We start from the raw sequence: 25,647 nt of genomic DNA, 5'->3' as shown, positions 1-25,647 counted from the left end.
TATTGGTAGTTCCAGTGTATACCTGAGAAAACCTAAACACTCTCTCGCATATATTTAGGCTACATTCACACTATGACCTAGGTGTGTGACTGCCCTGCACCTTTAATTGGGGGTGTGTGGGTGGGGTGTTTGGCTGGTTGGCCGAGTGAATGGAACAGTGCTTTATGGCTAGTGGAGATGTGGTGGGTGGGGGTGGGGAGATGAAAACTGCTGCAAAAAGGGGTCAGCATGATTGCTGACTCATCCTCTGGGAATGCAGGTTTAAAAGGGGCAGCACAGTGTCTAAAGCCTTCCTTTTCACATGGACCAAGACTGAAGCAGAAGGACTTAAAAAAGAGGTGTTCATTAAAGGAACGAACAAGGGCCAGCTGGGGACTCCTATGATTGGTACAGCAAGGAGCCATCCACCCATTCTTATAGTCCATCTTAACCCTCCTATGAAGTGGGTGGTGGTGGATGGTCAGGTCCCAGCAATGGATTTGTTGGAGGGACCCGGAGGGAAAAAGAGGGGGAGCTCATGGGAGCCCCCCCCCAGGTATGGTAAGGTCCCAGCAATGGATTCGCTTGAGAGACCTGGATGGTAAAAGCCCCCTTGGTAATTACGGAATAAACATGGGGTTACCTGCACTGCACACTTTCATCTGCTGAGTAGTCCCAGACAGCTAATAATAATGTTGCAGCCTGATTAAACCCATGTCAAATGTCTCCTGTCCTTCTTTCGGCATAGCCAGACAGTGATACTCCTGCTCACATATATACACACTACCTCTCATCAAGCTTGTATGAGTATAAACAGCAGTGTAGCTCTGAGCTAGCACAAGTATGGGTACACCAGCAGGGGAATCCTACCCCTAGTTTGTAGTGCAGATTAGCCTTAGTCAAATCAGATTGGGATTGTCAGTACAGGGGCAGAAACATGGATGTAAAGGTAGCAGAATGACAAGGAGGAAGAATGACGTGTGATGGAAGGAGAGTGAATGGCACAAGCATCTTCACAAAGTTTTCAATTTTAGTGTTTAGTGTTACTGTTGTTGCTAGGTCTCTGTAATCATTAACAGGTCCAAATGATGAAAGCATTCTGGACATGGGGATGGTACGAGGCTATCACTGAAATTTAGGGGTCGATGGTTTGTTTGAAATATTTGTTGTCTGGGCTTCACGGGCTGAAATAGTCAAATGACTCTGAACCTAATAAAGGGTTAGATTCAGTTAGCATGATGGACAAAAATTTGAGTCAGTTCTTATTTTCCCCAAATTAGACTGATTTGAATACAAATATCTATCTCAGAATGCAGACCTAACATGCATGTGAGTTGCTAATAGATTGCTAAGTGACAACACAACTTCACTGGTGTTTCCTTGCCCTGCCAACAGTAAAGGCCATTGCTTAGACTGCTAGGACGCTGGTGCTACTGCAGTCTGAGAGGCTGGCTAGAATGAAGAGACTGATATCTTGGAAATGCTATAGTCCATGGATTTTGACTCTGTTTGAGGGAGGTAGAGCTCCTTTGATACTGTGTCCAAGCTTAGGCAGGATGGAGGGAGAAAACGCTGGCTTAGAAGCTTAGGACTCCTCTATTTTACAACTGGATTTGAAAATGAGTAGCAAATGTTATTGCTCTAATTTTGAGCTATACTTCTACTTAACATACCTCTGCTAATATAATAAAGAGAATATGAACGACTTTTTCTACCCCAGTGACGGATGGATTAATGGTGTGGGTCCCTAACTATTCTGAAGAATATATATATATATATATACATACAATGTTATACTTAACTGCTTAGAAACCTCTCACCAAGTTCCTGTAGGAACAATCCTGTACAGGCAGTGGGACGTACGAAATGATGAAGTAGTTCTTTTCCATTTCTAACTTCTGTGATTCAGACTGAAAATCTTGGATTCTTTGAATAAATTCCCAGGCACTGTATCTCAATAGCTATAATTAGATCTAGAACCCCAAGTCAATGTAACTGACAGGACACTGGATGCACATCTATAATAAAACATTCCATTAAAGAATCCAGACATCTTACACTAGAATCCAAACTTATAAAATCATGCTCTTTTTGATTGGACAGCACTTAATATGAAGGTAGAATGGAAGTTATAACTTTGTGTAGAAAGAAAACTTAGCTCAACTTGATATTTATAGTTGATGGAGTTCCCAAACTATGAAGTATTAACATTATTGGATAAAATTCATATTCCTCTTGAGCTGTGTGACTGTTCATCACTTCACTGAATCTGGAAACTTTACAATCTCGTAAAAAAAAAATGCAGTATTATGTGACTGCTCTAATAGCAAAATTAATGTGAACCTGAGGTCTCAAGGGGAAACACACACACAAAGTTACTACTAGAAAAACTGTATATTGCAATGCATCATGTAGTAGAAATGTCATTAGAAGTCAAAGCAGCAAGGAGGATTAATACATGAATCAGACTGGTATTCTGAAGTAATCTTTAGCATATACTGTACTAAATTTATCTTAATAACTGGTTGCTTAAAAATTGCGTATCTTTGGACCTCAGCAATACTATGCATCAGATTAAAAGTCATTTCTAGTCAACGTTGTCATGTATTCTATTCAGAAAATTTCTTTTACCCAATGCAGTTAAAAAAGATCACAGGTCTTCTTCTGAACACAGTTGATCTTAACTGCACAAGTAATATTAATTACAAAAGTGTCTACATATATGGAATTTACTAGCAATAAATAGTTCTGTTTGCTGTCAAGAATATGTTTTAAGGATACTCAAGCACTTGCTGGTCACTAAATATCACAAAAATCCCTTAGGACCTGATTTTGCTTGGTAGCCCAATGGGACTAGCCACATAGTAAGTACAGCTGGTCAAAAAGCCTGAAAATATTTTGTTGCAAATTTTTAGGGCTTTAGTGCAAAACTGAATTGTCATAAAAAATGTTAGTTGAAATTTTTAAATTTAGAAAATGTTGACCTGCTGCAGTAGTAAATTACTAGTCAATGTGAGTATGGGTGGCCAATTCAGAAACCGTCTGCTTAGGGCCTGAAGACTGGATTCAAAATGAAATATATTCGAATTCCATTCCTCAAATGTTCTGAGCCCCTATATTTTTATCTTTAAGGCTATTACAAAACCCGGCACAGAAGTTCGATGCATTAAATCTGGTGCTATTGGCCTCTTTGTGAGATAATGATTTGTGTATGTCATGCTCACAAAAAAGCAAGGAACTCATTGTAAAAGAAGACTTCTCAATGGAATGGGAAGATTGAGCACAGAAATCCTATACTGTAAAGGGATACAATTATCTCAGAGAGTGACAAATGAAGAAGAGACTATTACATTTTTCCTTTGTTTAGAGACCTTGAAAAATATGATGCCCATGTGTTAATACTTGAACTCACCCTCCATTCTTACTGCATTAGTCCTGCTTAAAGTCATTTTATACTGAATCGTGTGTAATCTGAAACATGTGTCAAACTATGTGTTCCCTAGTTACCAAGTATTTAATTAGCTTTATTTGTTCTTTGTGATATAGGCAAGCCAATATTTCTTTATTTCCTGTATTTAAGTCTGAACCAGAATACGCCAAATATTTAAGTATACAGATGTATGCTATTAATTTACAGAGTTTGTTACAAAAATATCAGTAACATCAGAAAAGAAGGCTCTCTTCTTATTACACAAACATGCTGCCATCACTGATTTCTATCACACTGTGTGGAAACCAAATAAAAAATTGAAGGGGATGAACATTAAAATATATTGAGTGAATTATCAGTTTGTGTAGTGTCTTCAGTACAAACTTAAAACCAAAGTGCTTTACAGAATTAAATGCTATATTTAGACACTTAAATAACCAAGAGAAAATATTTAAAAATATGAGTAAGGAAGGTTATAGGTCAGGTACTATATATTTATTTAAAACCCATTTTTATTATATTTATAATCTTTCTGGACACATATTGGAAGAAAGTTTTCTTCTAAAGTATCAAATATATTAGGAAATAAATTTAAAAAATTCTTAAAACAGAAAGGTTCAGTAGCAATATACTGCACCAAAGCAGATGAGATGTCAGGAGAGCAATGCTGTATTCATATTCATATGGAGATCTCTCTGCAACTCACCCATTATACTGTCTGTTCCATTAGCAGGTGGCGTGCAGGAAGAAGCATTGTAATGATTTGTACCACTACGGTGGAAAGTGGACATCGGAGGAAGACTGGAATTGATGTCTGCTGAGGAGTGTGATGGGTAGCTCTGTAGCAGAAAGTATAAGAAGTGGAACAATTTAAATAATAAAGCATGAAAGATGGACTGTCTGGATCACTTAATTTAGGATTGTTACAGTATTTCACCTAAAGGAGCAGGTCTTGTTCTCATGTGTATAAAGGAATGAGTAATTTTTTCTACTCAGATATCCATGCAGTAAGGCTCAAAAACTCTGATACTATAGGATGAAATTAAGAAAGAAAATATATGCTGCATACAAGGAAAAACTTGGTGACAGTAATATCTATTAGTTGGAGAAACAATCTCCTGAAGAAAGTTATAGAATCTGCATTACATTGTGAAATTTAAAACTAGACCTGACAAAGCACTAGAATATATTCTGTATGGAAACAAGCCATCACCGGGATAGACTAGTTGATCTAATGAGCCAAATTGTCTACCTCTGCTTCTCGGGGATGCACTGTAAAGCTGGTGAATCAAAGTATCGAAGACTTCATGGATGATGCATTGATGGCAGGTCTATTTGTGGTCTGCATGTGCAAACAAGCCCTAAGAAAAAGAGGGTATCACTATGCCTTGGTAATCCCGGGTTGCTGCAGTGGCTCCTTGGGGAACAGGGAATAAATTAAAACAACCCCTGGTTCAGGGGAATATAAAAGTAGCATAAAGCCATCTTTGTGCTCTACCTCTTTATGGGGTCCTACACCAAGCACAGGATGGCCAAAAATAGGATTTGGGCCATAAAATTGTCTCTCTATTTTTTATTATTCTCTTACTTTTACAGTACTTTTGATATTTAAGTACCAAATACTTGGATTCTGTCTACCTCGAAGTTACAAGGACATAAGCACATCATGCAGTTATATAGCCAAAACCTACATTCCTTACGCAGTCAGAACTTCAACTGAGTCTAACAGGGGCTTTGTCTGAGTAAAGACTGAATAAAGATTTCAGGCTTTGACTCACACATAAATCACCCTAGGATAGCAACTCATAGTCCAAGAGGCTGAAGTTAACATGGGTTAAGAGAGTTTGCCACATTGCTCAAAAATCAGTAAACAGTGATTGTTTAGGGTAATAGTCTAAATCTGAGTAATGCCATGGCCCTTGCTGAGTTCTGTTCCATGACACCCACACAGAAATGGTGCTTCATGATCAGCAAGTAAGATTTTATCATTTCTCAGAGGGAAAAACATCAAAGGGATACTACCAAATATTTTAGCACAAACATGGGATCTGCCTTAAAATGTATGTAATCTGATGAGGAAATTGTAGTCTGCATTCTAAGCAACTATTAAAATAAACAAACAAAAAATATAATCCATGAGAAAACAGAAATAAGAAACAGCAACTATTTATTTGTTCTGTCTGTATTGGCACTGCAGTATCACCAGTTAACTAACAATTCCAGAGATTTTACATATATGTGCAGCTTGAAGTGAAGTTATTCTGGCTTTCCTCAACAGTCTCTGCATATATTAAAAGTGCTGGCTTCCCACTTTTGTCCCAGTAGAAATCATATAGGGCACCAATTAAAATACCAATGCCTCCCCTCTTGTTACCTTATGCACAGAAGACCTTGCTCATATAGAGAAGCGGGGCAATAAATAATATGGACCCAAGGTTCTGAAGTGCTGAGCACCTGCAACTCACATTGATATCAATGGGAGCTCCGGGGTCTAGATTCACAAAAGGATTCACATGTGCCTGACAAAGAGGGCATTCTCCCATGAAAGCGCATGCTCCAATAAATCTGTTAGTCTGTAAGGTGCCACAGGACTCTTTGTTGCTTTTTACAGATCCAGACTAACACAGCTATCCCTCTGATAAAAGGACTTAGGCTCCTAACTGCCTCTTTAGGTGCCTAAATCCCAGAATTATACTCCACTGGGATCCATAAAGCCCCTGCTCCGCTGCCGCCGAACACAGTAGGTGCCTAACCTAGCTCAGCACCAAAATTTTTGCAGTAAATTTTCTCTAGGTGTTTTATGTTTCTGCCTCTGAGCACGCACACACACTGCTGCTTCACTCTACACATCTGGACACCTCAGCCCCAGAGAGATGGGAAAATAGGCTCTCCTCTGCATAACTCCCCCACTGGGCCCAATTGTAAGCATGTTCAGAGCTCACTTACCGGTTCAAGCCCCACACAAGAATTGTGAATTAGTAATTTTAAAAGTTATTGGAGCAGGGGGACTGGTTACTGGGGCTGCCCCACTTTATCCAGAGTGGAGCAGCTTCAACAGGACAAACAGAGGAATATCCTGAGAGGTAGTAGAGTCCTATTCAAATGCCTTCTCTCACCTCAGGCAAAGAGGGAACTTGAACTGAAGGCCTCCCACATCCCTGGTGAGTGTTCAAACTACTGAGCTAAAAGTCATTGTTCTTCTTCCCTGCCTGCTTCTTGCAAAAACGATTTGAGTCCCATGGATCAATGGAGGGTTTGCTGATGAGAATCCCAAGCAGAGGGAGTCACCTCCCTGCAGCCTGGATTAGGCACGTATCTCCCTAAGAAGAGTAGGGCTTGAGAAAGAAACCCTCTCTTTGATATCTCCCATTGGCTAGCGTAGGTGGAGTGTCACCTAAGATGTTGGCTTTTGCGATTCCCATTTTGAGGTTCCTATCTCCTTCCATTTATCGTATAAGGGGCCTGAAAGCCTAATTCATGCTTTCTGAATCACAGTGATTTTCTAGACACCTAAAATATATGCTTGGCAAGGCTGCATGTCGCCACATCTAATTTTCATATTGAATCTAGCTCTCGGTGCTCACCACCTCTGACAATTAGGCCAAATAGTAATTCCCAAATAAAAACTACATTTGGAAGGTGTTAAGGTTGAGAGTACCTATCATCGATTTACAGTACAGACCATTATCAAAGACGTTGTAACTATCCCAAAGCCAAGCCTTATCAACCAAAGATTTAACGTTAGGGTTAAACTTGAAAGAAACAAGGCCATTCAAACAACCTTATGTAATGTAATGACACCATGCAAGAACCATACATTTATTATTAACGAATATTAGCGCATGGTCCCAGATTAGATTTTTTTTTTTTGAAAGACACATTCGATTTTATTTTTCCTCACTGTTTCACGACAGGGAAGAGTTAGGGTTGTTTCGGTGCCCACATTATGCACATTAAATAGACGTGTCTGAGCTGCTATTTTATATTGGTTGTAACTAGGGATTTATTAACCTTGTGAAGTTTGATGTTTTGTGAACTTCTTGAACTATTTTTTTCAGTTCACAAAACTAAATTCACAAATCTGTATTTTAAACCTATGTTTTTTCCCCCTAAAGATAATTCAGCTACAAGAAGAAGTATACCATTTTCTGGCTAAAAAGAAGTCTATGTTAAGTTTTTTGGACAGCCAAACTCCTCCAAAATTTAGCCTAGTTCACCTAAAAACAATATCTATCTTTTCAGTACCCTTGGCTCCTTTTTCATAGTCTCTGATAAGTAAAATCTGAATCTAAACCCAATAATGTGTCTCAGTTGAACCTATGATGGTCACACGGAAATAAATTAGAAAAAAAGTTTCTCTCTCTGTAGCTGAAATGATTTACAAGTTTTGGGGGGGAAAGCATCTCTCTTCACCAGTCTTGTCATTTCGGTTTGCCTAGTATACTTTCCCTTGTGTTTCTAATGCAGTGGGAGTTGACAAGATTCTGTTGTTTGTGCACAGCATCAGCTCAGCAATGATGTTAGGGGAATACTCCCAATGTCTGTGCAGTTCTCTTTTTGGTCCAATCAAATATCACAGTCTGAATTAGTCCTACCAAACTGCTTCTGTATTGACAAGGCAATGAAGGAACAGCATGGTGTTCCACTAATATTTATTAAAATATTTAAAAATATTTTTGCAAAATAAGGAATAGACAGAGTCATCTAAAAATTCAGAAATACAAAGGAAGTGGAGGAAAATGTAATATATATAATAATGTGCATACATGTGTCCAAATCTCATGTGTAGTGATGTCCATGTAATAAATATAAAACTATGCTCATTTCACTAGGTAATTAATTTCCACTGAGACTTAAACTAAAGGAACAACCTATGAGAAATGACATCCTTCTTCCTAATCCTACACCCTGACTTCTTCTCCAGAATTATGTTGATATATCATGTAGAATGGATAGTGTAAAGTTCTGATATCTTATGATTCTTCAGGGACAGAACCAGGAGTTTTATACTACCTGATAGGAAGATTGGCTGCCAATTTTCCAATGATGCAAGTTATATGCTTCCAGCGCTGATAGATATATAAGACCTTATAATAGAAACAGTTTCCACAGAAAAACGATTTTAGGTAATTTTAGAGGTTTGCACAATGATAACTAAGGTAACAAGTTTTGCAGATGGATAAATGTATAATCCACCACTTCTCAGATACTTATTTTGTAAAATATGTGGCATGAGATTACACTATGGGTCAATAAAAACATCTTAATGACATGAGCTTGGTATGGGCACTTTCTTCTCAAGTGGCAAAGCTATGAGTGACTTATGCAGGTCATCCCAAATGAGTATCAATGAACCCTTTGTCCCACATCATGCCGTTATGTATTCTCTCTCTCCATACATGTACTCATGTGCATTAGAAGGTTAACTTACCAAACGGTCATGTGGATGCAGGCTACAGTAGCTGCTAGACTGTGGAATATGAGAAGAATTGCCCAGCATTCCTCCATAACCAGGCTGATTCATCCCACTGGAGGAGCTCCATGGGTCACTGCTGTGATGACCATCTGTAGAAAAGAAAGAAAATGTGGCTTCTCTGAAGGCCATAAATCTTGGTTATATAATTGTTTTGTTTTGTTTTCCTGTAAACTTTAAAATAACTGTCCTAATGGGGCTTGATGCATATGCAATGTATCATTGTGTCGGTTAATTGCTTACATTACAAGACAGCAGCCATAAAAGGAGTGCTGTATATTGTCTTTTTGTCTCCTAAGGGCTACACAAATTTAACATAAAAGCATGCTCTTAATAAAAAATTAAGCTGAACTGAGCAACAGCGAATAACAGTATCATCTTGAATCATTTCAAGTCAGTCACATAACTGATGCTAAAAGTTTCTCTAAAGTTTTATTCCTGCCATTTTATCACAAGCTTAAATACATATACTTCAAGTTACTACAAATTTCAGCTGGGACAAAATATGAGCTTCAAAATAAAATGAACTATGAGAGTTTAAATCTGAATTTAAAGTGGTCTAACAACCTTTGAATGATGACACTTCTTGCACACAGGTGATTTGGTGTGTCATTAAGAGGTTTTGGTTCTTAGAGAGGTAATACTTCCTCTGCAAATACACAAGCCGTTTTGTATTTCTGCACCAAACATTCCGATGCCTTCTGGGTGGCTCAGTTGTGACACAATGAGATACAGGCTGCATCTCTGACTTTCAGAAGTTATCCCCTAAATCAAGTCAAACACTTAAAGGAGTGCCTAGCCTACTTAACCACACTTTTTACATTTAACTAGATCCTTGGGAGTAAATCTATAATGATCAAGATTTTTTGTTCCTTAATGGAACAGTCTCATAACACTTAACAAAGCCTAATAACCTTCTCATAGGTGTTCTGAATCCCAATTTAGCAGAGATTTATATCACTAACAAATCTCTAACAGATTGTTAAAAAAATTAGAGAAAGGTTTGCCTTCTCTTTTAGTTTCTACAAATGCTTAATTTGTATAGAATTATTTTGGTTTCCTCTGTATTCAATTCTATAATTGGTTGTTCTGTGAATTTTCACAATTTAAATTTGAGATCACAGGTTCATTGTTTACAGCCCATGCCCTCAATTTCTGATTCAACAAGGGAGAGGGCATAGGTCTTTGCAGCATAAACCAATCATCTTCCAGAGAACTGATGGAATGGGACTCTTGGCTACACTGGCGCTTTACAGTGCTGCAAATATCTCGCTCAGGGGTGTGAAAAAACACACCCCTGAGCGCAGCAAGTTACAGCGCTGCAAAGCTTCAGTTTAAACACTGCCCCAGTGCTGGGAGCGCAGCTCCTAGCGCTGTAAGCTATTCCCCACGGGGAGGTGGAGTACCTGCAGTGCTGGGAGAGCTCTCTCCCAGCGCTGACGCCATGACCACACTTGCACTTCAAAGTGCTGACACGGGAACACTCCTGCAGCAGCGCTTTGGAGTTTCGAGTGTAGCCAAGCCCATATGTTCTCTTATCTTTGTCTCCCTTTGTAATGGTCTCTCTCTCTTGAGGGGTAATACAGAACCACTGCACTACCACTGATTGAGAGGGCTGCATTAAATTCCCTGCTGGGAGTACACAGGTATAAGGCAGAAACAAGTGAGTTTGGGTAGTAGAAAGAGCAGCATCTGATATGGTGACTTGTTGCTTCTAACAGTTAGATGTGGTAGAGCAGCTTACAAACCTTTGACTCCATAAATAGCTGAGATCCAAGCCTGATGAATGCTCTTTTCCTAATCTTAAGGCAACAGCTCAGCCTGTCAGGTGGCTACATCTACTCCAATTTCCTGCTGTGCTTGCTGCACAGCTACTCTGCTAGGCTTCTACCTTTCTTCCTGACTCCAAAACTAAGGGCTTGTCTACATCAGAAAGTTGCAGCGCTGGTGAGGGAGTTACAGCGCTGCAACTTTGAGAGTGTCCACATCTGCAGGGCATCACCAGCGCTGCAACTCCCTGTTTGCAGCGCTGGCCGTACTCCCGTTTTGTCTCGGGTGTAGAGGATCCAGCGCTGGTGATCCAGCGCTGGTAATGCAATGTAGACACTCACCAGCGCTTTTCTTGACCTCCGTGGAAGGAGGAAGCCTCTGGTAATCAAGCTGGTTTCCTTTCCCGGTTTGCTCTCTCGGTCCCGGAGCCAGCCAGCAAACCGCGGGGAAGGAGACCTGCTTGCTCGGGGTTCCGGGACCGAGAGAGCAAACCGGGAACGCCGCGGTTTGCTCTCTCGGTCCCGGAACCCCGAGCAAGCAGGTCTCCTTCCCCGCGGTTTGCTGCCTGGCTCCGGGACCGAGAGAGCAAACCGCGGCGTTCCCGGTTTGCTCTCTCGGTCCCGGAACCCCGAGCAAGCAGGTCTCCTTCCCCGCGGTTTGCTGCCTGGCTCCGGGACCGAGAGAGCAAACCGCGGCGTTCCCGGTTTGCTCTCTCGGTCCCGGAACCCCGAGCAAGCAGGTCTCCTTCCCCGCGGTTTGCTGGCTGGCTCCGGGACCGAGAGAGCAAACCGCGGCGTTCCCGGTTTGCTCTCTCGGTCCCGGAACCCCGAGCAAGCAGGTCTCCTTCCCCGCGGTTTGCTGCCTGGCTCCGGGACCGAGAGAGCAAACCGCGGCGTTCCCGGTTTGCTCTCTCGGTCCCGGAACCCCGAGCAAGCAGGTCTCCTTCCCCGCGGTTTGCTGTCTGGCTCCGGGACCGAGAGAGCAAACCGTGGCGTTCCCGGTTTGCTCTCTCGGTCCCGGAACCCCGAGCAAGCAGGTCTCCTTCCCCGCGGTTTGCTGGCTGGCTCCGGGACCGAGAGAGCAAACCGCGGCGTTCCCGGTTTGCTCTCTCGGTCCCGGAACCCCGAGCAAGCAGGTCTCCTTCCCCGCGGTTTGCTGGCTGGCTCCGGGACCGAGAGAGCAAACCGCGGGGTTCCCGGTTTGCTCTCTCGGTCCCGGAACCCCGAGCAAGCAGGTCTCCTTCCCCGCGGTTTGCTGGCTGGCTCCGGGACCGAGAGAGCAAACCGCGGCGAAGCTGGTTTCCTTTCCCGGTTTGCTCTCTCGGTCCCGGAACCCCCCATGAAGCCGCCCAACAGCGCTGCAGTGTGGCCACATCTAACACCACTTGCAGCGCTGGTTGCTGTAAGTGTGGCCACTCTGCAGCGCTGGCCCTATACAGCTGTACTAATACAGCTGTAACAACCAGCGCTGCAAAATTTTAGATGTAGACATGGCCTAAATGTAAAACATAGTGATAGCTATAGGTGCTGGAACGAGGAGTGCTGCCTCACCCCCAGCTTGAAGTGGTTTCCATTATATACAGGATTTACAGTTTGGTTCAATGGCTTTCAGTGCTCCCACTATACAAATTGTTCCAGCACTCCTGGTGATAGGACAAAACCAAAATCCTAGATATGAACATCCTTACTTTTATGTTCCCTATCTGTAATATAAACAAACTATAGGTCACAGCAGGAAATACTCCTTTCTGATCATAGTGGCTTAGTCTAGTCACTCAGTGGAAGTGAAGTATAGACCTGTACTCTCCATGTGCCACATTAAAAGTGATGTGAGATGGAATCAGATTTTTTTTTTGGATGCAGACGAGGGACCCCAGGAAATCAGAGTCCCATTTCCACAAACACTTCTGCACATGTTTAGCAGAAAATAGCTGAGAACATATCAAGATGTGCATCAAGTTACGCAGATGCATATTTGTTTACAGAATCATGGCCTGAATCTGGTTCTCAGGCTCTTTGATTATTCCCTAAATAGGGGAAAATGTGGGTCCTACACTTCTAAATAGATTGTTTCACTGACTCACTCCAGGACTTCTAACTAATAAGTTACTTGAAACTTTATTTCAATGGGTAAGAAGTATAAATAATTGCAAGAATACATTATTAATATACAACAGTGAACGTGTAAAAGCTAACATTTTAAAATGAGAGACACTATGTGGTTAATTTAAAAACAGATTTAGAAGTTGCTATAATACAGAGTATATATTACATACACACACTTTATGGTGTGTACTGTAAATATTATAACTTAATAAATTCTCTCCCTCATACACAGACACAGATTTATACACAAAGTACTCATGCATATTATAAGCATTTAATAAATGTATAACATATATGCATGTACACAAACTCTTTGAAAAGAAAGCCTAAAATAATTCAAATGATCAGAATCTAAAAAGTTATTATATTTCATTACAGGATCAAACAAGATGCTCATAGCAATAATGGTCTATGCATTACAGGTCTTCATTTTAAAGGTAACATAACAGCGCACAGCATGATATTCCATGATGTCTCTACTACACGTATGTCAATAAATATATATATGAAATGTATGCACAATATATTTCTCTTTGAAAGTAGCATCTTACCTTGCATGAAGAAGGAGCTAGGAAAAGTGCTGGCTGCTGGTTTTGAGGATGGATAACCTGGTGAATCCCTATTGTAGTCAGCAGTGCTTGCTGACGGGGCATAAACCTAAGGAAAAAGGATTAATTTAGTATGCCTTCAGCAATGACTGAAATATTTCAAGGCATGTTGCTTTAGAAAAGAAGCAGGAATTAAATAATCAATATTTACCTTGTTCAGTCTAAATCAGTTCCTAACATTACACAATACTTCTTTTGGAATACAAAAATCTCAGCATTTGTGTGAAAAGAAAATAAATTTTAAGCTTCAAAAGAAACGTAGGTCTGACATTTTCCAGTCTTAGACAAGAATATTTGTGAGGTGTTTGTCAAACCATTTCTAGCTGTAAATATACTGTACAACTAACATATGTTGGACCTGGTATCTTACGGAGCTTGAAAGAATTGAGAACATGAAACAATACTGATTTATTATATGAAAGTATGCAGCTTTCACATATTTAAGGACAAAAATGAAAGCAGTGTGGAGAAGTCAAACTCTTTGTTCCCTAAACGCAAAAATGAAATTTAGAAAACAGCACTATCAAGGGCACTGAAAATTATAAACATATCTTGGGATATTAAATTCCCATGTTACTAGGTCTTTGCAGAGCAGCTTGAAAACACTATTAAAAACCTGGATTTACACAAGACCACCAACACAGCATGTGTGTGCATCGGGGGAAAAACCTTCTTTTTTATATTATATTTGTGTGTGCAATAAACTTAGTATGTGTGCCAAAAAACTAATTTACTTACATTTGTTTACTAATACACCAGAGAGTTCTCTAACTAGCTTTTTACAAAAATAGTCCTTGTATTTTCTTGTTGTGTTAACCAGAACAACATAAAAGAAAAAAAGTCTGCACTCAGAAGGTGTAGTTTAACTTTGAGTTTTCTTTTGCTAAATTTATATATTATATATGTATATTAAATCCTCAATTTTTTGTTTCTGATTAAAAAGTTCCTCTCTCCAGATGGTCAGGAAGACTGAAGCACTGTCATCTTCTTGATGAAAATGGATACCTTCCTGCCTCCATTTTGAAGCAGGCAGCAGATCACAAAATTGGCAGACAGCCTACTCTGACATTCACAGGTCACAGCAAAGGAAAAGAGAAATCCACCAATAAAATACAACTGCAAGCAATGTTAGAAAAAAATCCCACCTATGCTCATCTGCATCTCACAAACATTACAAGAGAAATCAAATGATTTCTCTCAACAAAATGAACAGAAAACTAAGAGCCACCCTTATGCTGAGTAACTTATTCTGAAAGTTGTCCTGTTGATTTCAGCAAGGCTACCTGATGTGTAAGGGACTACTCTACCTAAGTAAGGTTGGCAGAATCAGGCTCTAAGCACTTCTGCAAGAATTTTTCCTGTACATATGTATTTAAATAAGATGCATGCAAACACATATGAAAATACAAAGATTTGTTGAAATTTTTTACACACATTTTCAAACTATCCTGTGGGGTCTTTATGTAAGGTGCACAGTGCACTAAATAATAAAATTAAAAGATAAACTCTATATGCACATCAGGTTCCCCCTCCCCCCAATTTAGAGCCTTCACGGTATTGGGTACCCTCAGCTCCTACTGACATCAATTCAGGGCACTCAGCACCTAGCAAAATCATGAGAAACAGAAAGGTATTTAATATCCAGATACTACTTATGTAGTTTCATTCAGCTTACTGTAAGCAAAGTGCCAGTCACAGAATCAGAACATCTTAATATTTGTTTGAAGATTTCTAGTAAAAGCAAACGGAAACAGTAAGACTCCAAACAGAAGAGCACAAACAAATCTAGACCAAAGGCCTGTCAGCAATAGCCAAAAATCAATTCCCCTGGAACTGCTTAATGTATCTTGTTGATAGTATTTAGAGAGTGATAATAAAGAGATGACAGGGATTTTTAGAAGTCCTTGATGTCAGATTTAATGCTAAAACAACTGCTTCAGGTTAAAGATAGATCTGAAGGAGGAATAACAGATGATATACTACAATATAATTACTATATGGTAGCACAGTAATATAAGATAAATGTCAGAAAGAAGAAATGATACAGAAGGGAGTTTACTGGTCATTCAACTTATACACTCTTCAGAGACTTCTCACACCTTTAAACAATGTAACCTTCGACTAGTGTATACTGACTGAAAAAACACATATATTGGAGAAGGCTTATATGGCTACATTTTTAAAAAATAAGCAACGAATTACAGAGTGATTAATATTAAAATTAAGGTGTACTGCATTGTGGTATTTATCTTTACTATAACTTTCATTATCCCACAAATACTATGATATATTTAACTACTGTGTGTGATTAATAAAGTTTTTAAATGGTGTTCATTTTACAGTACATTAACATAGTTCTGTTGCTTTTTTTAAAGCAGGGGCGGTTAACAGTAGGATGGTTTCTTAAATTACAAGAACATGTGGGAACTAGATAAAGATGTAAGCAATGTTATATAAAGATTCTTTACAGTTTGAAATAGATTCTTCAGTGCCTATCTCCCTCCACCCATCCAGTTACATCGCTCTATAACTTTTTCCTACACCTTTGACTTTACTTATTTAAAAAGGGTAGGTGCTACTGGATTTTTAAAATCTTTCCTTTTGTGAATGTCGTGTTCATGAAAGGTGCTAGATGAACAGTTCTGGAGTCTGAACACATCTAGCCACTGAACATGTGAGGGACACTGCACACTTCCTCACACTGCCTTGCCAACATGCTTCAATGCTGACCTGGAAGCACCAGTCTTGCCGTTCAGTTTCACACTTAATCAGTCTGTGGCTTTTCTGCTGAATCTGTGAACAAGCAGGCCAGTTAGGAACTGGAATAGGACCACTAACTGCTTTCACATAACCCACTAAACAGCTATCAGCTAGCTACTCTGGCCCAAGCTGACCTTTGCAGAAAGGCTGACCTTTGAAAAAGAGGAGTTTTCTCTTTGTAACTCCCTTACCTGCCTTGTCATCTTTGTGTTACTCCTCGACCTTCTGACTGAATGTAGCTCTAATTTAATGTTACTATTCAGGAGAGGACAATGATAGCAATGAAGCTCTGCAGAAGCAGTAAGCATGGAACCCCTTTGTACTTAAGTAAACAAAAGACCAATCTATAAAGAGTGGACTATTTTTATCTCTGCTAGTAAGAGATAAAAGATTGATCTGCTGCAATTAAAAGGTGCCATTTCTCCCCTAATTGGTGGACTAAAGTCTGCAAGAAAATAGCCCCACATTTAAAGCCAACGATCTCTATGCCAGAGGTTAGCACAGTTTTCAGGGAAGAAACAAATCAAAATGAAGTATTTTATACTTTTAAGAGTAAAATCAAATGCAGTTTCATTTCTATTTTAGAACATTTTGTATATATCACATATTGTACCTTAACTTGCAGGGAGAAGCATTCTGAAGAATTAACTATAATCTAAAGTGGAAGCCTTTTTACCAATCAGATATTTTCACATCTCTTCTTCCTCCATTTTACTTGTTCTGGCTTCCCAGCTTCCCCATCTCATTGTTCCCCTTCTTATGTTCCTCCCTTTCCAGCACCTCTCATAACCTCCCCTTCTCTGCTGAGCTACCTCCACTGCTTCCCTTATGTTCTTCTCTGTGTGCTAGCAGCAACAAAGTAAAACTTGCTAAATCCTGATCTGACCTCTGAGGCTGCCAGTGCATCAAATGGAATGGAGTAGGAAAGCAAAACACCACAGAACTGAGGGTTGAGGGAACCAGCACAAGAACCTAAATTTAGAAAGTTCTTCCAACACATGTGGTCTTGTAAATCTGATGTGTTTTGTGTGAACCTTAGGCAACAGAAGACCTGAAGATTTCCTGTTAATGAAAGTTTTACAATATATGATGAAACTCAAAGCCATGAAATGGCAAAAAAACCTTACTGCAGCAAATTCAGAGGCAGTGTATAAAGTGGTGTAAATGAATAGCACTGCACAAGAGGAGTGTGGTATGAAATACAACTAAACACATCCTCCTGTTTCCACTGTAATTTATACCTGCCAAAGTTCAAAGTGGATTCACTGGACTTCCTTGGACTTACTTCTCCACACGTACCATACACCGCTTTACACATCAGCTCTGAATTTGGTCCAATATGTATGTTTACAAAATTGATTTTATAAAAATGACAAATAAATATCTCTTTTTTAGGGTATTTAAAAATAGAACGAAGATATGTTAAAACAAAATGCTCCATGTGTATTCCAGCTTTTCCCCCCTCACATCTCCTTGTCTTGGCTCATTTGCTCATGCTGATAATTATTTCAAACTACATTTCAAAGATGTAGCTTTATTTTAAAAAAGTTAAAACAGAAGCAACAGATTCACGAGTCTTCTTTAATAAATATGAAAAGTACTGCATTGTAACTGTATTATCAAACACTCCTGAGGGAAATGAATATATATATATATATACATACACACACACTCATTTGATTGACTTATTCACTAATTTGTGCCTGTGATTCACTTCATTATTTGCTAACAATACAGATCACAAAACTACAAAGTCAAATTTTTAAATGTGGATGCACAAATTGCAACCACAAAATCCCCCTGCAAAATCCCATTTGTGCACACAAGTTGACCAACTGCTTATGCTGATGGTTCCTTTTGCTCACAACTCCAGGTTTTGTAGGTGAAACTTCTGGGTAGATTTTCACTTAGGGCTTGTCTACATGGTGGGGTAATGCACACTAAGAAACTGTGATTTCTAAAGGGCACTAATGCGTAGCTCATTAATTGGTCCATGTAGATCCTGCTGGTGCTCACTGAAGGTTCCTGAGCATTACATTTACACACATCAGGGAAGGTTCAGTGAGCATCAGCAGAATCTTCATGGACCAACTAATGAGCTACACCTTGATGCCCTTTAGAAACTGCAACCCCCACAGTATACATTACCCCACCAGGTAGACAAGCCCTTAGCTGTTTTTGAAAATTTTACCAACTATACTGTGTCCAACAGCATGATATGTACATGTAAGTAGCTGAACAAAATAATTAGTATATTACCTCTGAATATGTAAGTGCAGATGAAATATATACATATATACACAGACATGTAGATACACAATACAATTTATACATGTAGCATATACAAATTTATATGTAGCCAGGTAGTACATCCTCCTTTATCTGAACCACAAAATAATTCTCAAATGTCTTTAATTCAAAAATAAATTCAGTTCAATTAAACAAGGAGACTTAGATATTACTGTGTAGACTATAAGTCATGCTCCACAGGACTTTTTATGCATTTTCAAAAATCATTGTGATTAAAACTAATAGTAAATTTAACCTGATCCACTATGGTGCTGGTATTAGCATTTAAGTTACTTCTGAAGCTGATCTTTACTATGCTTCCTGGCCTAAAGCTTCAACCACTACTTTATTTGAACACTTGTATTTCTCCTGGTCTTGGCACTAAGTTAGCAGACTCTGTACATCTGCTATTACTTTTGAGATGGTGCATCACAGAAAGGGCCTCTGACAGACACCTGAGCAACTTGACCATATCTGAATATGTGCCAACATATAATTCTTCCAAATTTGGACCAGATGAAACGTTCCTTTTTTCTGGTTCCATTTGTCCTACTGCAAGTCCATTTGGGAGCTGGCTCCATAACCAGGATTAAAGATGGTACCTATAAGCATCTAACAGATGGAGGGTGAATTTAATATTTCTTGAACCCACAAACAGAACCCGAGTAAAGAGTGAATTGAGGGACTAAATTCATTATCCCAAACCACTGCCATGGTGTTGGGTGAGCTTTACAACTCTTCCATGGCCACTTTTTGCAGGGGAGACAATTCCTGTGTGGCATGGCAGTTGGCCCTATATAAATATAGATCATGGCCAGGACTCTGCTGCCCTTTCAAGCCTGCCCTTTCAAGCCTTCAACAGTAGGCTTACATGAAACTGAATTTCAGCCTGACTGCATACAACTAATACTCTAGCTACTACTCTGCCATGGGTACCCACCATGCTTTTTGGTGACAAACAGACAATTTTACACAGCAAGTGTAAAGAGCCAGACCAAAAAAAAAAAAAAAAAGAAAAGAAATCCAGAATATACTGCCAGAGGACCAAAGATTTCCTAGTTACAAGTAGGATGTTTTTCAATGGCACAAACTGTACTTAGGTGCTCAACTCCCACTGACAGTCAATGTGTGTTAGGCACCTGCCATTTATGCATTGGAACATCTCCACCATAGATTTCACATCACTGGACCTTAGACAACATACGTGGCGTATGTGTCCAAGGAGTCCTTTTGTGTAGGAGAGTCCTTCTGAATATTGATGGGGAAACATTCTGAAAATAACCAGAATTCATGACATTAGCACTCTAAGCAGATTTAGAGAAAACCATATGCCAGTGTTTCTCAACACGTCTTGACCGGTACAGTCAAGCTTTCATGTATCCTAGATTTGCACTTGCTTGGAAAAATCACTCATCCAACAGGTATAATAGAAACAGACACATTTCATCTTCCAGATTTGACATCCCAACATTAACCAGTTTTTAATATAGGAAACTCACCAGGGCAATGATCAGAAATAAGCTGGGCCAAAACATTTTTCTTAGCAAAGGAAACATGGGATTTTTCACTTTTCATAGGGCTTATGCAAAAACTATGAGTAAAACTTTGGTAAATGCCAAGCTGGCAACTTCTGCATGTGAAAGTCTGGTTTTGCCAGTTAAGGGGTGAAGGACACAAAAATACTGAATGGAGGAAAGGAGGGCAGAAAGATTTCTATGTAGGGAAGTGATGGGAAAATATCCAAAATAAATACTAACTTACAAAATGTCATGAAACTGGGAAAATGGGTGTGAGTGACCATTGTCAGACAGATTTGTATAGTTTTACAAAGTGAAAGCCACTGGATTCATATAAAGTAACCCAGATCTTGCTGTGCCTGGCCGAACTAGCAGAGTTCAAGATCTTACAGAGAGCTGTCCTGATCCTGTATTTACTGAAAGGGAGCCTGATCTGGCAACATTTACTCAAACAAAACACCCATTATATTGTCAGACCTTTAAAACACTACTGAGTTCCAGCCTTTGCTTTTCATCCTTCAACTTGACATCATGATACTAGTTAAGAGCAAAGATGCATGCTCCCTGACACAAGAAGGTAAAGACGGCTACAGATTTGCTTTTCATTATATCATAGGGACGCAATATTTTCAACAGGAAAGAAAGTGAATGAAGGAGATGACTAGCTTCTGTGAATATGGAATATTCTAAGTAGCCTGCATCTCCCTGCCATTCTTCCAATATCCCCCCCTACACAATCATTTTTAAAAATCTCAGAAACCTTGATATCTTTTTTCAGATTTATCCACCCATAAAAGTTTGCCAGCTAAATTTTTGAAATTGCAATCGTTTCTATGTCATTATTTAAAGAGGCACATAAATTATACTGAATAATTATTGAAAAACAAAAATCAACTCAATAACTCAATCCAAATTTTTGAAAGAAAAACTGGCCAACTTGTAGTAGAATAGGATGATTGCGGAACTACAGATGTGTACAGTTGGTTTGCTGAGTTCACAGAAAATACATTATAGATCCAAATATTTTAACACATGACATTCTGAATTAAAAAATGATTTTGTGTCATGATGGGAAAGTTCTGAAGAAGGCACTATGTAATGTGACATAATGAAAGAATTATCACATGATGTTAAATTTTGGAAGCCAGCCTGGAAATTCCAAATGTTCTTTTCTCCTTTAATTTTTTGGGAAACACTGCCGTAAGGTTAGTGAAAAGAACTGATTAGTAAGGCTAGAAAGGGATATTGGACATTTAGGCGCCACAGTTCAGGGAAGATGTGGAAAATTGTATAAAGTCCAAAGAAGAGCAACAAAAACGATTAAAAGTATAGAAAATATGGTCTATGAGGGAAGATTTAAAAAATTGGGTTTGTTTAGTCTGGAAAAAGAGAAGACTAAAAGGGAACAGGATAACAGTTTGTCAGTAAAAGGCTGTTACAAGGAGGAAGGAGAAGAATTTTTCTGCTTAATCTCTGAGGATAGGACAAGAAGCAACGGGCTTAAATTGCAGCCAAGGCAGTTTAGGCTGGACATTAGGAAAAACTTCCTAACTGTCAGGGTAGTTAAGCACTGGAATAAATTGCCTAGGGAGGTTGTGGAATCTCCATCATTGGAGATTTTTAAGAGCAGGTTAGATAAACACCTGTCAAGGATGGTCTAGATAATACTTAGTCCTGTCATGAGTGCAGGGGACTGGACTAGATGGCCTCTCGAGGTCCCTTCCAGTCTTATGATTCTATTCATTCCTTCAACTGTAGATAACCTATTATTCTTTTTGAAATAGCAAAAACAAAACTTCTAGATTAATACTAGTGAAATGCAGTGAAATTTCAGATCTGGATCAATAAAAGATGGAGGGGAGCCAAACTGAATTCAATGTATAATAATGGAATGATGGTCTTAGGAGGGGAAGAACTCCAGTGATCACATGATCACTATCATGAAGGAAACAAAAATGAATGGGCTGAACATCTCTAGAATATGTTACAGCAGCTATAAGGTTAGTTATTAGTTAATTTATTAATACTAATTACAGCGGTAAACTAAATGTTTCAAAATGTTTTCTTTTTTTTCCACTAAACTGACTCATGTGAGGGGCCTAACACATGAAGTCTATTACATTTGAAAGTTTCTTATTCTGCTATTACTGATCAGGTGAAAAATGCTAAGTAGGAATTAGGTGAGCTTCCAGAGTTTGGGATATCAGTAGAAAGGTTTATCTGTCTTTTGAAAAGACTGCCTCCTTATGATGAGGAGCTAAGACTGACCACGGAGTGTTGAAATACTGTCACTGCAGACCACTCCAAAGACAAATGGGTACCTGGGGAAAAGTCCATGGTATATACAGGATGCTGCTATGTAACAAAAACTTCAGTACGATAGAAGAAAAGAATTGTACAGCTGGAGAGTTTACTAAAAAAGAACAGGCAGCCTTGGGAAATACAAAAGCAAGTAAAAGGCAGTTAATTCATATCCTACAACACTATCATTTAAGGCAGTATACAATGTGGGCTAATGTTTGAACAGAGATCGGAAGTCAGACATCATGGGTTCTGTACCTGACTCTCTCATTAACTCACTGTGTGACCACAGTGACTTAACCTCTCTATGCCCCGGCATCATCATCTGTAAACAATGGCATAACAGTACCAGCACATTTGTAAAGGGCTTTGAGATCCCTAAATGAAAGATTCTATGTAAGTACAAATTACTACACCTTTTACTGTGTTGGATGTTGTACCCTAAATCCCTGTGAAGACCTTTTCATCAGACTTTTTGCTGACAAGCAGGAGTAGGTGTTTAGAAACTATGTCTGAGCAGAAATCATAAGGTTTTCAAATACCCCTTCAACCTTGGCCATCATTTTTCCCATATAAATTTAACTCCCTCTTTTCCATTCTCAAGCCTGGGTTGTACTATAGCCAGAGGACTCTCATTCTTCTCTCACACTAAAATACCTCTCAACATTTTCTGTTCAGGAGTTGTACAGAGAAAAGCAATCCTTGTTTCCCAGTTGTGGCTAAGGGCTTCCCTTCCATGATGCTATGGCAATGAGAACTCTGGCGTCAACACAAGGCAAAACACAGCAAGCCATCAGTCTGGCCTTCACATAGGATGACAAATTAAACAAAATATATTGCTTTGCATGCCAAGCTCAAACGTGAAGTGCAAGCTGTAAAATACAGTATTGATTTAAGGCTACATATTTCTGGATACAGTGAAATCCACTTCAAATAGACCTGATATAAGGAAACATTTGAGAACAGAATAACCTATCAGTCTACAGATCCTAATACATGGTGAAACTCCCTTAATATGAAGATTTCAAAAGAGAACATTTATTAAATTATAAGAACCTTACTTAAATGGCATAATGTAATGGCTATCAGGACTGTCAAAAAGAATAAGCCTACTCATCAAAATGATCTGGGCTGCACTAGCAGATGTCAGCCTCATACAGAAAGAAAAACTCTCTTAAGCAAATACCTGAGAAAGTAATAAACATCCACTGCAGAAGTTTCTCTCTGCAGGAGAGCCCCTCTTCTTGTAAAATTCCCCTTTGACGGATCTCTAGTTTTTATGATGGCTATTGGTTTTGGATATGGTACAGATTGACCTCCAAAATAAGAAGTGGATAAAGAATTTGACCATCATTTTCTGCCTGAGTTGCTGTAACTGGACGCTCAGGTCTCATTCCCCACCCCTGTGATTTGTATTTTGGATGCAGTTAAACTTTTTTTGGTCATGGCTTTCTGTTTTCAGTTCGTATGAATGAGGTTGCTCACAGCACTATTTTCAAACAAGACTCCTCATTAACTTTTCAGCCTATTTGAATTCCTAATTTTTGGTGGAAGACTTAAAATAAATAGGGATATGAAGAGGCACACAGTGAGCACTGCACGTCTGTGGGGTGGCAACGCAAGGAAAGCTGGCTTGGAAGCACAATCAACACATAAATGTTGTAAAGCAAAACACTTTAATCAGCAACATTGAAAAGTCACTATTTCTTCCTATATAATCACTTTGCCTGCTTTTCCCCACTCTGCTAGTCCTTCCCTAGGCACACTTATATATACAATCCCTGCTGAGCAGCAGTAATGAGGAGATAGTTTCTGGGTACCCCCTACTGTCTCTAGTTCAGTAAAGCTAAGATTCACCCATATTGGGTAGATGAGTCAGCTCTAGCATTGCCCCTCCAAAAGGAAACAAACACGCATTTCATTAGCCCCTTTATTCATTCTCCCTAGCGCTGCCTATTTTGCTAATGTAGGGACAACTTTCCCTGACTTTTAGTTAAAATCATTTTGTCCTTTTCCACATGTTATGAGCAGATTCTCCATTTTCTGGACTGACCTATTCTAGGTTTCCAGCAGAAGGAAGCTTTTTTAAATCACAGGTCCCTAATTTGGGCCACATGTTGCTGCTGGTTATTTGGAGGGAGTGGGGGAGGAGTGAGATGATGAAAAGACCAGCTCCACAACTGAAGCGCATTACCAGCCCAGAGTGGAAAGGGCCGGAAGGAAAACCCACCCACCTCACCCTGCGTTTATTCTATCAACCTGCAATTGCAGCAATCAAAACCAGATGTCGGCTCTTCCAGATCTTTCTCACAGGACAAACATGCAAAAGGCCTAGGGCTTGGCGTTGCCATCGAATAAAGTAATTGATACCATATGAGCCACAAAATAGAAAAGCACATGCAAACCACCCCACCCCCATGAGAGGTATGAAATTGCAGGTCCCACTGAGTCGTTAAGTGCACGGTGCACCATGAAAAACAAGTGTACATAGCTACAGTAACCACCTGTAAGTCACAAAGCCAAAAAGGGCTCACTGGCAAAAGTAAAGCCCTGGGGGCGAACAGGAGGTTAAAGGTTGCCCAGGGTTAATGAAGAAGGCTGCTGAGCACTGCAGAAAATGAATGCAGGTGCGAGTCTGATCACAAAATCGAGGATGGGTCTCTGCCTCACATTTTGCACCACATTCTTTAATTAACATGAATTCTCCTGCAACCTTATGCTGAGTACCAAAAAAAGTTAAATTTAGATTGTACGTTTTAAACAGTTTCACTTCTCACCATTGTCTGCGCTCCTGCTGGTGATAATAACAACAGAAACAATAACCCTCATCATAAACTTATTACAAGTAGAATTAGTGTAGTGCTCTAGCCATGATGCTCTGAAATCTCCTCTGCTAAAGCTTTTTAGATGTGTCACTGTTTTCTACCAACAAACTGACTGGGATTGTCCGAACAACTGCTCTTTTCATATGGAAGTCTTGCCTGTATAATGATTGTGAGCGTCCAGTACATTTCTCAGATTCCTCTGACTTTAACAAAATTAGCAGTATAGCATGCTGCTGTGCATGGTGTTGGGTTGTTTTTGTTGTTTTGTTTTTTGTTGCACTAATGTGATCGAGCAGAAATTTGTAGAGATTGGTGTAGATTCAAAAAAGTTCCTGCAAAGTGCCAGTTTTATAAACCACAGCTCATTCTGAGGTGAAACATAAAGATCTGGACCAAACCACCCATCTGCTGAGCAGTGTTTCTTCCAATTGCACCATCAGTCACTTCTACACAAACAACTGTCTTATTTGAAACATACACTAAACATTAACTGTCTTTTTTTTCTTATCCCACCCTATACGATGCTGTAACTCCATAGATCCAGTGGAGTTAAAACATTTTCCAGATGGAACTATTGAATACTACACATC

The 25,647-nt window shown here is 39.5% G+C and overlaps 1 protein-coding gene across 1 annotated transcript in view; it reads right to left on the bottom strand.

Annotated features, from left to right (window-relative positions):
• TCF4 (transcription factor 4) overlaps positions 1-25,647 on the bottom strand; it is a 326,213-nt gene that overhangs the window by 40,671 nt on the left and 259,895 nt on the right. Inside the window, 3 exon segments of the mRNA XM_030566724.1 lie at positions 4,116-4,248; positions 8,841-8,974; positions 13,309-13,414. Coding sequence (XP_030422584.1) covers positions 4,116-4,248; positions 8,841-8,974; positions 13,309-13,414 — 373 coding nt within the window.

This window comes from Gopherus evgoodei, chromosome 6 (assembly GCF_007399415.2).
Source record: "Gopherus evgoodei ecotype Sinaloan lineage chromosome 6, rGopEvg1_v1.p, whole genome shotgun sequence".
NCBI classification, from domain to species: Eukaryota; Metazoa; Chordata; order Testudines; family Testudinidae; genus Gopherus; species Gopherus evgoodei.
The sequence above is the reverse complement of the archived record's forward strand: the minus strand, read 5'-3'. Positions and strand labels throughout refer to the sequence as shown.